General features: G+C 31.6%; 1 protein-coding gene across 1 annotated transcript; it reads right to left on the reverse strand.

The window, feature by feature from the left end:
- Window positions 1-11,636: 11,636 nt before the first annotated feature.
- LOC130941551 (1-aminocyclopropane-1-carboxylate oxidase homolog 1-like) lies at window positions 11,637-16,007 on the reverse strand. Its single transcript, XM_057870103.1, has 3 exons — window positions 15,324-16,007; window positions 13,154-13,481; window positions 11,637-12,098 (listed from the first exon to the last, which is right to left on the reverse strand). Exons 1-3 carry the CDS (start codon window positions 15,860-15,862, stop codon window positions 11,847-11,849), a joined length of 1,119 nt encoding a protein of 372 aa, XP_057726086.1. The 5' UTR covers window positions 15,863-16,007; the 3' UTR covers window positions 11,637-11,846.
- Window positions 16,008-16,331: the final 324 nt, after the last annotated feature.

The raw sequence follows: 16,331 nt of genomic DNA on the forward strand, positions 1-16,331 counted from the left end.
TTGCATGTGACTCAATAAAGACAACTTGTGGCCAGCGATTTCTGAAGCATTTTGGGCCAAATCCAACTTATTTCTGATGCTATTTAACCCAAAGATTGAAAAGGGATGAACCATCTAGTTAGTTAATTAGTTTTAGTTTAGTTTTCATGAGACTTTAGTTAGTTTCTAGAGAGAGAAGCTCTCTCTTCTCTCTAGAATTAGGGTTCTTAGTTTTAGATCTATATCTCTCTCTTCTCTTGCTTCAATTTTTCTTTTTCTCTTTAATTCTTCTCTTGTAGTTGTAGCATCCTACTTCTCTTGTAGTTTCTTTGTACTGTTAATTATAGTTTATGAATTCTTTTGTAGATCTACATTTCTTCTCAATGCAATTGGTAAGTTCTTTGTTGTTTCATAATTATTTTGCCTTTCTATTATTAAGCTCTTGCTTTTGTAGTTGTAGATTCCTTTAATTCTTGCAATTAATAATGTTTGCCTTTATTGTCTTCTATGTGTTTGTTGAAATGTCTCTTTTAGTTATGAATTAGATTTTGTTCCTCTTGGCTTTAGTTAAGTAATTGGTGACTCTTGAGTTATCTAATTCCTTTGGTGATTGATAATTAGAAGTTGTTAATTGACTTGAATGCCACTTAGCTAGTTTTTCATTATGAGTTGGCTAGGACTTGTGGACTCAAGTTAATTCATCCACTTGACTTACCTCTATTGTTAGAGGTTAACTAAGTGGGAGCCATGAACAATTCTCATCACAATTGATAAGGATAACTAGGATAGGACTTCTAGTTCTCATACCTTGCCAAGAGCTTTCTTAATTGTTAGTTCATTTCCTTTGTCATTTATGTTTCTTGTCTCTTACTACAAAATCCCAAAACATACCTCATAGCTAATGACAAGAACATTTTATTGCAATTTCTAGGAAGAATGACCCGAGGTTTGAATACTTCGGTTACTTTTATAGGGGTTTGTTACTTGTGACAACCAATTGTTTGATTGAAGGAAGATTGTTTGTTGGTTTAGAACTATGCTTACAACGAGATTTCATTAGTGAAATTTTTTATCGACACTCAATTTCTGTCTCATCAAAATGGCGCCGTTGCCGGGGAGTTGCAATTGTGTGCCTTGTTATTGGTTATTGTATATATGTGAATATTGTGAATATGTTTGTCTTTTGTTTGTTTGTTAGTTTTTGTTAGTTTTAGGACTCTATTAGTTTTGTTTTTATTTGTTACTATGAATTCTCGTTCTTGTGGTTTCGGATATGGTTATGACTATGTTGTAGGTGATGAAAACTTGAATGATGGCTCACATTATGGGAGAGATGAATTTTTGAGAAGGGAGTCACATCCATATGAGCAATCATCATGGCAACCTCCTCATTCAAGCTACTATGATGGTAATCCCTCCTATAATGCATATCATTCCAATGGATATGATGGTTCTTAATATAGTCAACCACCATCATTTCATGCACCATACTCTTAATATAGTCCTCAAACACCATCATTCCAACCACCATATTCTCAATCCACATCCTATTTCCACCAATTTCCTCCACAAAATCCTAATCCATATTCTCCCTATGCATATCCTTGTGATAACTATGAACAAGGAACCATTGAATCACCACCACTCCAACATCTTTACCCTTCAAACCAAGTTTCCATGGATGATACACTTGGTATCATTCCTCAAGAGCAAGAAGAGCTCCAAACTGCACTCACTAGTTTCACCTCTACCCTCCAAGAATTTATGTCCCGTATACTTCTACCTTCTACCAACAACCAAAACACCTTCTAACCTCCAAGCTTTGATGAACCTCCTTTCTACCCACATGATGAATTCTCCTTTCCATCACAACCTGCCTTGGAAGAATATCCATGTCCATCAATCCAAGAGCAATATGATCCTAAATATGATCCTACTTATGTTAACAAAGTAGAACAAGAATCAAAGGATCATCTCAAGGAAGAAATAGATTGGCTTCAAGCATCCATCCGTCAAAAATTGGATTCGTAGAATTCATGCCACAAGCAAAGTGTGTCCATAGATGATTGTGAAAAAGCAACCGAAGAGTGAAGTATGAGGAAAATTTTAGAGTCTCAAGTTGAGAACAAGGAAATGGAGTGTGCTTTGAAATAAGTGGAAGAGATGGAGATTGTTGACAAAGAAGAAGTGGAAGAAGACCTTGGGGAGGTTGAACAAGAAGAAAACTCCATCATTGAAGACAACTTTACACCAAGTGACAATAGTGATCTTGTTGAAGCTTCTTCCATGAGATGTGAAACCGATGTTGAGGAGGCATGTACACAACCTCCAATGCATGTTTTGATCAATGAAGAAGAGTTAGAAGAAGTTAGCAAACAAGAGGAAATTGAAGGAAGTTGTCAAAATATTAAAGTCATCAAGGAGGAGCCAAAGGAAGTGGAGCCTACAATATCAAGACCATTGGATATCTTCCTTGTTAAGTCACCATCCAAATTACAAATTGAGTGGGTAATCATCTCATCCCTTAATTTCCTTGGCCCATATCAATATGCATTGTTAGAAACGGATGGTCAACTTAGAAATGTTTGTGAGTTAGAAAGTAGAAAATAGTTGGATGTTGGTTGGCAACAAGAATCAAGGTACATAGTGGGTAGAAACTCAAACTTTGGGATTCAAAGGTGGAGTGGTACTCAAGTCAATGGAATTAGGATGATGACTAGGAGTTACAAGGAGAATTCAATAAGTTTGTCACCTTAGTGGGAGCATGAAGATCAAGAAGAAAGGGGGTTGACAAACAAAGTATGGGACCCCGGAATATACATAGACAATCATCAACTTTGGGGCCTAGTCACTTGCTTACGCTTCCTTGAAGACCTTATACGCCTAATTTGGGATCCCGGAGGCTATTGGAAGTGCAAACATTGGTGGGTATTCAAGGATGAATTCAAGAATAAGCCACCATAACAAGGACCCCATCAAATGTCCAACTTAAGGACTTAAACTAAAAGTGCTAGGTGGGAGACACCCCACCATGGAAAACTCTTTCCATTCTCTTGCATATATACTTAATAAGTGATTTGAGTTGCCATTATAGGTAGTTTTCTTCTTTTCTATACTTTTATACATTTTGTTTCGATTGATAGGTTGTAGTAGTGTGTTTTGATTAGTTTAAATTATTGTTAAAGTAGGTTACTTGAAGTGCAAGTTTTGTTTGTTTTGTCTTTGAATTTTTTTTAAGAACTTAAAGATTTTTGTGTTAAATTTGAATTTTAGTTGCTTTAGAATGTTTATAGGTTAGGAGAGTGTTAAATTATGTTTTTATGCTTATAACAAAAAGAGGTATCCACGCGTGAGCGTAGTAGACACGTACGCATCGTTGGCTTTCGCAACTCCTAGTACAAAAACCAGAGAGTTATGCAAAAATTGAGCCAGCACTGAGCCTCACGCCTGTCCCCACTCACATGTACGTGTGCATGACGCATCCGCGTCGATGGTTCTGATCGCGCAACACCCATGCGTAAGCGTGGGCGACGCGTACGTGTCGATTGCGCCATCTGTAACTCTGGGTACATTTTCCAGAGAGTTAGGCGAGATTTATGCTGATGTTGTGCCTCACGCCTAACCCTGCTTACGCATACGCACGCATGACGCGTACGCATCCCCCTACTGATCTGCGCATCCACGCATAAGCGTGGATGACGCGTCCGCGTTGCCTCACGCCCTGTTTTTCTCTTTTCTTCTTCTTTCTTCTTTCCTTCTTCTTTCTTTCTACCTTTCTTCTTCTTTCCTCTTCCTTTCTTACTTTATTCTTTGCCCTCTCTAAAGAAAAAAAAAAGAGTTTTTTTTTCTCATCTTTTATTTTGATTATTACATTTGCATACTTTTATTCATTGCATTTTAATTTTGTTTTTATAGCTTGTTCTCATTTTATTTTCTAAGTCTCTTCTTTTAATATTGGTGTTGAATTCTCTTACTCAATTATTGAGAATTTCTTGCATTATTTTGGTGCTTTGTGACTTGTTTAGTATTAATGGTCATACTTGTTCCACACACAAGATTAGTGCTTTAGTCCTTCCTAATTCTTTATTCTTTGTTTTTGTACTTCATTATCATTGAGTTAGGATGGGACCAAATGCTTTCATGCTTATCACTAATCTTGTTCGTGTCAATTCTTGTTTGAACTTGATGCTCAACATGCTCCTCATGCTTTGAGTTTTCTCTTGCATCAAGTATTAGTTGATATGCCCTTTGCCTATATTGCTTTCTCACGTACATGCGTAGCTAACATGTAGTGGAAACCCTACTTTTATTTGGCATTAGCCCCCGCCTATGTTCTCTTTGCTTTGATATCTTTGTTATAGGTTTAATTTTCTTTCTTTTTCTCTCCTTTTAGGTTGGACACCAAGAAGGAAAAAGAAAAAGTTTCTAAATGGAGTGACAAACAAGTCATCCGCACAATCTTTGGAAGAAACTCCTCAGTTGTAACAACCCATCCACCTTGCTCTTCTTTGCATGCACCAAGGACGGTGCAATCTTTAAGTGTGGGGAGGTCATCTAACTGACTTCCGTGGGTGACAATTTCCTTTTTTCAACACCAATGTTACCTTGTTGTTGCATTGCATGATAAGTTATATGTTAGTTAGAATTTGTACATATTTTTACCACTTCTTTCTTATTATGACTACTTGGTTAGGGTGATGATTTCTTTTCCAAGAAACTGTTTTAGGACACCCTACCAATTTGAAATTTTTTTTGTTGAACTTGCTTGAAAGAATTTATTTTGGAACATAGTTTTTGAGCTAAGAACACAAACTTGTGAGTTTTGAGCCTAATTGCGTGGTTACATCTTATAACCACTTATTTTCCCTTCTTGTGTGCAATTGTTCTCTTTCTATGATTGTAATCTTTGATTTGTTTGATTTTTTATGTCCATTATTCCATGTATACATGTATTTATATGATTGAGGCCATCATTTCATTTAGCTTACTTACCCAAATAGCCTACCTTTTACCTACCGTTGTTAGCCAACTTTGAGCCTACGATTAACCCACTTTGTTCTTTAATTTAGCACATTACAAGCCTTAAAGCAAAAAATGTTAAATGTCCTTTATTTGGATCTTTGATTAGTTTAGGCTAGTGAGTGTGAGTATCATTCAAGTGTGGGAAAACTTGGGATATTGGTTGGGATAAAAGGGTGTTTTGTATTTCTATCAGGAATTTAGGAAATTGGGTACATGCTCATGTATTAATTATATGTAAAACCATATGCATTGATGCCTTCGTATATATCTTATTGTGAAAAATAAAAGAAAAAAAATGATAAAGAAAAAGGAAAAAGAAATATATGAATAAAAAGAAAAAAATATAGAAAAAGAAAAGAAAATAAAAGAAAAAGAAAAAAAAGCAATAAAAGAGGACAAAATGCCCCCAAAGTAAAGATTAATAAAGATCAATGCATATGTGTGGTAATAAAAAGAAAATGCATGAGTATGTGAAAAAGTAAAGAATGGGTAGTTAGGTTAGTACTTAAATTGTATAGGTTGCCATAGGTTAGGTGGGAAGTTTAAGTTGATCAAAGATTCAAATTCTAGTCCACTTAATCATATACAATCCTACCTTGACCCTAGCCCCATTACAACCTTTGAAAAGACCTCATGATGAATGTATGCATGCATTGAATAATTGTTGATTGTTTGATGAAAAACAAATTTTGGAAAGCATGATAAGGGGAGAATTGAGAGAATCGACCCTATACACTTGAGCAACTAGAGTGCAAACACTTCCGGTGAGGGTTCGATGCTCAATTTCATGATTTCCGGCTTTCATGAGCGTTCTTCTTGCAAGTCTATTTGAACTTCATTTTTATACTTGAATTGGTAGGATTCATGAATCGTCATATGACCTTAGCCCTACCTGTTTATACATGCTCTTAGAGGATTGATTTATTTTTAACCAAGTAGGTAGAATTATTTTGCATTTAGTTGCATTCATTTAGATATGATACATATAGATAAGTTGCATTGAATAAATGTTCATACCCTTTTCTTGTTCTTCTTGGTTTAGCATGAGGACATACTATTGTTTAAGTGTGGGGAGGTTGATAAACCCCATTTTTAGGGTTTATCTTGTGTTGAATTTAGAGGGTTTTGTCAACTTGTCTCCCATTTATTCACTAAAATAGCATGGTTTTGTAAATTCTACATTAATTGTGCTTAAGAGTGAAAACATGCTTTTTAGGTCTTAAAATAGCTAAATTTAATCCACCTTGATTCCATTAGATATCTTGATATGTTTGTTAAGTGATTTCAGGTTTAGGAGGCAAAGATTGGATTAAGGGAATGAAGAAAAAGTATGTAGAAATGGAGAACTCATGAAGAAATGAAGGAATCGCAAAGTTGTCAAGTCTGACCTCTTCGCACTTAATTGATCATAACTTGAATTATGGAGGTCTAAATGAAGCAGTTCTAGTTGCGTTGGAAAGCTAACATCCGGGGCTTCAAAATAATATAAGATTTGTCATAGTTTCCTGCCGTTTAAGGGTTGCGTATGCGTGATATACGCATATACATGGAAAGCTGCACGTGACTCACTAAAGGCAACTCATGGCCAGCGATTTCTAAAGCATTTTGAACCCAATCCAACTCATTTCTAATGCTATTTAACCCAAGGATTGAAAAGGGATGAACCATCTAGTTAGTTAATTAGTTTTAGTTTAGTTTTCATGAGGCTTTAGTTAGTTTCTAGAGAGAGAAGCTCTCTCTTCTCTCTAGAATTAGGATTCTTAGTTTTAGATCTATATCTCTCTCTTCTCTCTAGAATTAGGATTCTTAGTTTTAGATCTATATCTCTCTCTTCTCTTGCTTCAATTTTTCTTTTTCTCTTTAATTCTTCTCTTGTAGTTGTAGCATCCTACTTCTCTTGTAGTTTCTTTGTATTGTTAATTGTAGTTTATGAATTCTTTTGTAGATCTACATTTTTTCTCAATGCAATTGGTAAGTTCTTTGTTGTTTCATAATTATTTTGCCTTTCTATTGTTAAGCTCTTACTTTTGTAGTTGTAGATTTCTTTAATTCTTGCAATTAATAAGGTTTGCCTTTATTGCTTTCTATGTATATGTTGAAATGTCTCTTTTAGTTATGAATTAGATTTTGTTCCTCTTGGCTTTGGTTGAGTAATTGATGACTCTTGAGTTATCTAATTTCTTTGGTGATTGATAATTAGAAGTTGTTAATTGACTTGAATGCCACTAAGCTAGTCTTTCATTTTGAGTTGGCTAGGACTTGTGGACTTAAGTTAATTCATCCACTTGACTTTCCTCTATTGTTAGAGGTTAACTAAGTGGGAGCAATGAACAATTCTCATCACAATTGATAAGGATAACTAGGATATGACTTCTAGTTATCATACCTTGCCAAGAGCTTTCTTAATTGTTAGTTCATTTTCTTTGCCATTTACGTTTCTTGTCTCTTACTAGCTACAAAAACCCCAAAACATACCTCATAGCTAATGACAAGAATATTTTATTGCAATTTCTAGGGAGAACGACCCGAGGTTTGAATACTTCGGTTACTTTTATAGGGTTTGTTACTTGTGACAACCAATTGTTTGATTGAAAGAAGATTGTTTGTTGGTTTAGAACTATGCTTATAACGAGATTTTATTAGTCAAATTCTTTACCGACACTCAATTTCCGTCTCATCAATTATCCATGGCACAGAAGATTTATAAAATCAAATTACTTTTATAAAAAAAGTCGTAAGTTGATAAAAGTCTGTGGCTAAGAAGACCAAAGTATCTGTAGATAAAAAATTAAATAATAAGTTTTTTTGTTATTATTTTTATATGAAAAAGTCTAATTTTTTATTAATAATTAATTTTAACATTCGTTATCTAAAATTTAAAATAATTTAACGTGTATACTTTTATATTTAATTAGGTGTTAACTGTTAAGTCTGTTGCAAAATAGAAATAATTAATTTGTATACTTGCTATTTAAAAATAATATTTTTTCTCTATGTATATAAAAATATAATTAGATATTAGCATAAAAAAATTATACTGATAGTTATAAATTAACTCAAAATTATTTTTTTTTAAAATAATTGAATCTTGATTCTAACTTTTAATTATAACATTAGTATTCTCTCAAAATTGTATGTAATAAATATTTGAAAGAAGAAAAATGAAAATATAGATTAAAAAGATAAGCGGTAAAAATTTAAAACTAAATAAAAAACTAGAAAATTATGTATATAATAACAATAACAATAATAATATTTTTATTTAAATTATATTATTTTGTTAATTTCATTTTCTGTAGAAGAAAAAGATAGAAAAATAGAGAATGAGAGAAAAGAGAGAGAAAGAGAAAGATGAAAAATGAGAGTGAGAGTGAGAGTTTGTTAATTTTTTAAAAAGAAAATTTTATTTAAATTGTAAAAAAATATCGGATGACATATTTTGATTTGTCAAATTACTAATATAAAATATAAATTATATATAGAGTAAAAATAGTAGAGAGAAATAGAAAAATGGAGAGAGGTAGATGAGAGAATTTAGGAAAAAAGTTTATTAATTTTGAAAAAAATATTTTCTCTCAATTTTAGTAAGAGAGTATCATGTGACACATTTAATTATTGAATTAGATAGTAATATACTTCAATTTCAATTTTAATGCAATTATAAAATATCTGTTACACATTTTGATTGTTAAATTAGTAATTAATCATTGATATTGATAAAGATATATAAAATAGATAGAGTGATTGAAGGAATGAGAGAAATAGAGAAAGGAAGAGGAAAAAAGGGAGGAGGGAAGAACTCTTTATTTTTAGAGGGAAAGATTTAATTTCAATTGCAATGAGAAAGTGACATGTGGCACATTTTGATTGTAAAATTAGTAAAGAGGAGGGAAGAATTCTTTAATTTTGGAGAGAAGGATTTAATTTCAATTAGAGAGTGACATGTGGCATATTTTAATTGTAAAATTAGTAAGGAGGAAAGGAAAATTCCTTAATTTTGAAGCGAAAGATTTGATTCCAATTACAATGAGAAAGTGACATAAGGCACATTTTAGCTCTAAAATTAGAGATATATAATAGATTTTAGGTTGTTAGTTGACTCTTGTTTCCACTAACGCTAGCTTTTTACTAAGTTAATTAGTAAGTTAGTTAGGATTTGTGTATTAATAAGACCAATTAGGCTTATTTGACTTACCCTCAATGTTAGGATTGATGAAGTGACATTAACTCATTGTAATTGCCATAGTTGTGGTTATGACAAAGAAAGGATCCCTTAACTCTCAATTTCAAGTCAAAATCCTTTTATGCATTGAACTCGATTCGCATTAGTTTGTTGCTTTAATTCTCTTTATTTGTATTGATTGTTCTTTTGATTTAGTGATAGCTTGTTAGTTATTCTTGTTCTTACTTGTTAACTTCATTGCGTTATTTATTTGTTAATTTTCATTCTTGTTATTCCCTTGTTTAGTTTCTTTAATTGCTAGTTCTTTAATTTTCGTTCTATGCTTGAAAATCCCCAATTTCACAACCAAATTTGTATGCACATGATTGCTAGTCCGAGAAAAAATAACTTGGAAAGTAAAACTTCCGGTTATTTGATTTGAATTGTGATACTCTTCTTCTAAATTTTGATTGCGAGTCATTTTATTGGTTGGGACTATACCTACAACGCGATTTTCATTCCTTCGATTTTCTAACCGACAATCTAGCTCGCATCAGCAGGTTCAAATCTAGAGGTGGCTTTATGTATACTTCCTCAGGTAAATCACCATGTAAGAAGACAGTGTTCACGTCTAGTTGATGAACGAACTAACCTTTTACTGCTACTATTGATAAGATGATCCTGAGTGTGTTCATTTTAATAACTGCACTATAAATTTTAAAATAGTCAATACCTGCTATTTGAGTAAATCTTTAAGCAACTAGCCTTACTTTGCAACGTTCAATAGAGCCATCAGATTTTAATTTTAACTAGAACAGCCACTTATATTCCACTGCCTTCTTCTTATTAGGGAGTGTGGTAAGGGTCCAAGTCTTATTTTCTCTTAGAGTATTGAGTTCAGGATTGATGGTTTCTTACCAACAATGATCATTCGCGGCCTAGCATACATTTTAGGTTCAATGCGTTTAATTTGGGTTGTGGAGAATGAAGTTGAAGCAATAGATGAAACTGATAAGAGTAGAAGAGGTAAAGAGGACTCTGACTCGAAGAATAAGATGTGTGTTTAATTTAAAAAAAAAATTGTTGTCTAGATATGAATTTTGTTTATTATGAGAAGATTTTACACATAAGTTATGTACAGATAGCTATTAAACTAACTACATTACATGTATGGTTAACTGATATACTAACCTAAGTAACAGTTTTTTTACGGTATTATCAACATGGTAAACTGAAGATTAATTTGTTACGGATTTAAACTTCATTTAAGAATTTGTTACTGGTTAATAGATTGCTAAATGCACAAAATGATAAGTTTCGAATTTTTAACACTTACTAAAATAGACTAGTAAATTAATCACTAAATCAACCCAAATTGATTGTCATTGTTTAGATCTGAATCACTCGAAAAAATCATTCAATTATTAAATGGCCATTCAATCCATAAAAGGATAAGATCAGCATGTTCTCTCCAGTAGTAACTGAATTCATTCTTCCAATTTCCTTCATCAATCTTGCAAAACAAGTCATCAGGCATGTCCATACCTTTAGCTGAGTCAATACTTTGTTTTTGTTTTCTCTTGTTTTATATGAGTTAATACTCAAAATGACCATTGAAATTTGACCCTCGACGTAATTTGGTCCTCAAACTTTTAATTAACTCAAATTGCACACTGAAATCTTGATCCGTGTCTCAATTTGGCCTTTCTGTCATTTTTCATTACCGAAAAACTGACCAGACAATTTTAAATGACACCTGGCACTGTAACGGTTAGATGACGTAGCCAACTTTTTTAAGGCATCAATTTAACCCCTCACAATTTGAACATAAAACCTAGCGCAATCCTAATTCCCCCCAAATCGTAGTAGTATCTCCAAAAGTTGGGAAGGATATTGGGGAGTAGCAGTCAAGGCTCAGGTAGTTCTATCAGAGCTCGTTTGTATGGTGGTTGGGTGAAGAATGCACACCGTGACAAAGGTGAGAAGGTTCTACATTGGTGCGGTTGTGGGTTGCATCCTATTTTTCGGTGGTCTGAGACAGATTCCAATCCAGAGAGATCATTTTATAGATGTCCTAACTATAATGTGAGTTGGTTGAATTATTGCAAATTAATTGTGTATCTTATTTCTTAAATTCTTGTTAGTTTTGTAGTTGTTTTTTTTCTCATTTTTTTTTATTTTTGATGTTGTAGACTGCCGGTAAAAAATTGTGCGACTTTTTTAAATGTGCAGATATTAAAAAAGAAAAAGAAACTATAATTGGCAAAAATGAAATTTCAGTCAGCAAAGACCATATACCATTAAAAAATATCTAAATTTTTGCTTAGTATCTTTTGAATATATAAGAATAGTTATAATATATCTAAACGTTTTTTATTGAGATGATGAGCAATAAAATCATACTCTATTATGCTTATGTAGTAATTTATCAGACATATATAGTGATTATTATATTATATAATAACCAAGAAAATTTTCAACTAAAAACTATACCTCTAATAGAATAGATGTGGTTGTGAGATGCCCATAAATCTGTAGACCAAGAACTAGGATTCATATTTATACAATTTTTTGCTTTTTAAATATTATCAATACTTCCAACATATATATCTAGTTTATTCAGTTTCAATTATATTGCTAAGTGCTAACCAAACCAAGGCACCTCTATTCAGAAATTCTCAACTTAAATCCTAAAGTCTTGAAGAGGATTGTTTCCAAGGCCTTTGGCTCTAAAGTAGGCTACATACTCTGCAATTGTGGTTTCTTTAAATTTCGGAGGATTGTCTTCAGATAATAATTCTTTTATCGGACTGACGAGCTTTGTTGATGAAGCGAGACTGTTATAGCCAAAAAAAGATGCAACAGATACTCTGGAATCATTTTTATTTGCCAACACTCTATGTTGAACACTTTTAAATCTGTCATTCGTTAGTAGCTACAATTGAAGAAAAATACCAATCAGCTTACTTCTGCACTAGCAAATTATGCAAATCTTTCATGCATTTTGAGCTTTTTATTGATATAAAGTAATAACATATGTTTGAACTTAGAACTGGACTCGCGAAAAAAATTTGTTTATTGACAAATGTAAAATTAACCATAAGAGTTAACTACCAAATTGATATTCAAAAGATTTAGGTATTGTTAAAATAATATCTAAAAGACTTTATTGATAAAAAAAAAAATTTAAATAATTTTAAAATTTGATAAAAAATGATCAAATGTCAATTACTATCGTTTTTGTTAATGAAAAATCCTGAAGTGACTAACGGAATAGATGCATTTGATTATCTTTGTCAGAATTTTTGTAAATAAAAATTTAAAGATATTTTTATTAATAACTTCCCTGAGATGTTGTTTTATCAGCGCCTGAAATTTTTGAGAATCAATTTGGTAATTAACTCCTAATAATAAATATAAAGCACGAAGAGCACATATAAACGCATCAAAATATCTTTTACAATAGACATTCTTAGTTTAGTACTATGTCTTAATAACAATGTTAATGTCTTTTTTCTACCATACATATGTAGGTAACGAGGCAATAGATATAAACAACACCCACAACAACTGTTACATGAATATGAAGTATGAACACATTAAATAGAGTATGATATCTACGATTTTGAAACGAGTTCATTTTGAGAGTTAACTTTTTTCAGCCAAAATTTTAAATTGTAAATTTTAAATTTTATATTCTAAATTCTAATCTAAAATTCTAAATTTTCTAAAAATAAAAATTAAAAGAAATAAGTTTTAAAGAAATTGACTAATATTGATTATTTGAAAGTCGATCTTTGTACTTTCTCGTTCAAAACATCTTAGTATTTGACCTAGAAAAAGTACTTGTTTGATACATATTGTTTAGTTATTTTTTATTTTATTAATGTAACAACGACTCAAAGATACGCTAAATATCGTATCGAATATTTATGTTGGTAATTTGGTATAATGCATTTTACGCTATAAAAAGAACAATAAAGAACTTGCCTGTAGAAGATCACCAATATTAACCACTAAAGTTTCAGGCACAGGGTGTACATCAACCCATTTGTCGTTATGAAGAATTTGGAGGCCACCAATATGGTCTTGGAGAAGCACAGTAAGAAAAGCGCCATCAGAATGTTTGGTGGTTCCCATAGTGAGTTCTGGCTCAGGGCAAGGGGGATAGTAATGGCCGGCACAACTAATTTGATCAGTACAACCCAATTCCATATCTCTTAAATAATTTGAATGCAGATTTAGAGATTCTGAGAGTAATTCAAAGAGTGTGATTCCTAATTTCATAACATTATTCCCATACTCTAAAAGTATATCCCTACAAAAAAAATGACATGATCAATAAGCAAGTAAATAGATATAGAATATAAATTAATGTCCTTATTTCTTTGTGTAACTATGGAGAATATAATAAAATAGAACACACAAAAGATAAAGACAAAAATTAATATTGTTGTATTTTATTTAGTGATAAAATAAACATAAAAAATAAAATATAATTATAAAAAATTGCTATAAATAATAAAAGAAAAAAAAGATTGTACCTTTTATTAGTATTTCTGTCTTCTTTCTATTAGGGGTGGCAAGTGGGGAAGCCCGTCTCGCCCCGCCAAAAGCCCACCCTTTGGCGGGTTGATCCGTCCCGCCCCACCTAGTGAGGCGATTCCAGAATCTTACCCCGTCCCGCCTAACGGCGGGCTAAGCCCGCCAAATATTCTTTTTTTTTTTTTTTTTACTTTAACTATTAAATAATATATATAAAGGCATAAAAAAATCTCTTCTGTTTTTTTACTTTTAACTATTATAATTTCTAAAGGTATAAACAAATTATAATTTTTATATTCACAAATATTAAAGTTTTTGTAATTATAAATATCTAATTAACATAATTATAAACCAAATTTTCATCCAACACATAATTATAAATATTGTTTCGAAAACAAAATAAACATAATCCAAAACATAATTATAAATATTGTCTCTAAAACAAAATAAACATAATCCAAAACACTCAATTTTCATCTTCATTCTCTTGTAAATTGGGTTGGGGGAAGTTGGGTTTTGGCAAAAAAATTATAAAAATACCCCTTACCAAAAAATACTAAGCCCGGCGGAGAAACCCACCCCGCCCCGCCAAAACCCACGGTTTAAGCAGCACGGGTTAGGCGAGCTTTTACTATTTGGCGATCCCAATTTTCTAGCCCGGCCCGCCTTTTTTGGCGGGTTACACGGGCCGGGCCCGGTGAATTTAGGCCCGTTTGCAACCCTTACTTTCTATCAATAAAATTACCAAAAAAAATCATTTTTAGTAGCTATTTATTTTTTTATTGGCAATAAAAATAGCTGCTAATATATTTAGGGCCCGTTTGAAAAGTTTCAAAAATAATTTTTTTGAGCTTTTCACTTATGAAAAGTAGTAGTATTAATGTCTGGTGCAATTTTCAAAACCAAATTGCAACTTTTTAGAAAGCTATTTTGAAGCTTATAAAGAAGTTAAAAAATATGACTTCTCTCATAATACTACTACTTTTTAACACATTTCTATAAAATAAACACTTTTAAAACTAAAAATTCAAATACAAAATAATTTATTTATAAGTTATTTTTAATATAGTCATTTATTGTTTAAGTTATTTTTTCAAAAAAGAACTTAATTAAACTGTTTACCCAAACTAGGCCTTAATATTAATTAGACAATAGCAGTCTTATACTTTATCGTTAAAAATTTTAGCGGCAATAATATAATTGTCAGTAAAAACTTTTTTAATATCCACAAAAAAATGTATAATTATCATTATAATATATAATAATAACTGCAAATATATCATTATCACAAAAATATAAGTTAAATAAGACATATAGTTATTATTATGTTATTATATTATTTCCACTAAAAATTTGCCCAGAAAAATAATTTTTGTTGTAATACAAAAATTCAAATATATCAATTCAATATCTGAAAACACAAATATCTATGTTTATATATCCCCATCTTGGTATACTCTCTCAGAACATATATATGTTTGTATTGGATTCTATTGCTGTATGTATAACTTTATATTTAGTTCCAAACACATCCTTATTAAACATTCCAAGATCTCAAGGGTAAAAAATTTGAAACAGTATGCATATAAATTAAGGAATATGAACATAAATATACCTGCATACTTCTGGCAAGTCTTGAGGTTTGCCAATCAGAGGAACTATTTGGCATCCAAAAGTATCTCTCCAATTGAGTGCTGATGAACTATAAAGATCAAAATTACTATTATAAACAAATGGCTTCGTATTATCACGGCTATATACCTCTTTCTTAACCTCAACATCTTGTTCAAAGAACCTTTTAATTCCCTCTTTCATCTCCTCAAGAACACTCCCAGGGATGCCATGATTTACCACTTGGAAGAAACCCCATGTCTCAGATGCTTCCCTGATTCTTGAAACAACTTGTTGGCGTGTGATTGGATCTTTGGTAACATCTTCAAGATCTATGACAGGAATCAGGTTGTGCTCTGTGTTGGAGGAATTTGGGAATTTATCAAGTGGATGATGAAACATAGTTGGAATCTTTGTAACACCTCCATCAACAAGACCCTTAACACCGCCTTTTGTGTCATCAAATGCCTTCAGTGCACTCATCCTATCATCACTATTATTGATCTTCTTCACTATTGTGCCTTTTGCTTCTTCACTCTCCATCTTCCTTAATGACCTATAATTCTTTTTTGGTGTTTTTTTTGGGTGTCTTCTTAGTTCTTAATGGCCTATAATGTTCAACATGTTATATATCCTGGTAGATAAGATTATAGAAAATAATCATGAAAATATTAATCTAATAACATTAAACCACGAGGTGTAATTTGCATTGGTATATAATAACTTATCTAGTCTCTCAATATTATATAAGAGATGACTTTGAAAATTCGCTTGTGAAAATAACATTTTATTATGAGTCATTTTCTCTTTACATAAATTATTGTGTGGTGCATGTATAATATAATGCATAGAGGAGTGTTATATGCAGTAATTTTTGTGATTTATAATTATTAAATAATTATTAATAATATTTTTAATAATATAAAATTTTATTCAATAATATAAAATTGCTCACCTCTTTTTTATTAATTATATACTAATCAAAATTTAATAAAATTGTTTGGCCTAAACT

This window comes from Arachis stenosperma, chromosome 7 (genome assembly GCF_014773155.1).
Source record: "Arachis stenosperma cultivar V10309 chromosome 7, arast.V10309.gnm1.PFL2, whole genome shotgun sequence".
In the NCBI taxonomy this organism is placed as follows: domain Eukaryota; kingdom Viridiplantae; phylum Streptophyta; class Magnoliopsida; order Fabales; family Fabaceae; genus Arachis; species Arachis stenosperma.

Excerpts from the sequence above, each read along its gene's own strand:
- LOC130941551 (XM_057870103.1), bottom strand. The coding sequence starts at position 15,862 with ATGGAGAGTGAAGAAGCAAAAGGCACAATAGTGAAGAAGATCAATAAT. Across the intron at positions 13,482-15,323 it reads GACTTGCCAGAAGTATGCAG|GGATATACTTTTAGAGTATG; the intron begins GTATATTTATGT and ends TTTTTTTTGTAG. Across the intron at positions 12,099-13,153 it reads ATATTGGTGATCTTCTACAG|CTACTAACGAATGACAGATT; the intron begins GCAAGTTCTTTA and ends CTTCAATTGTAG.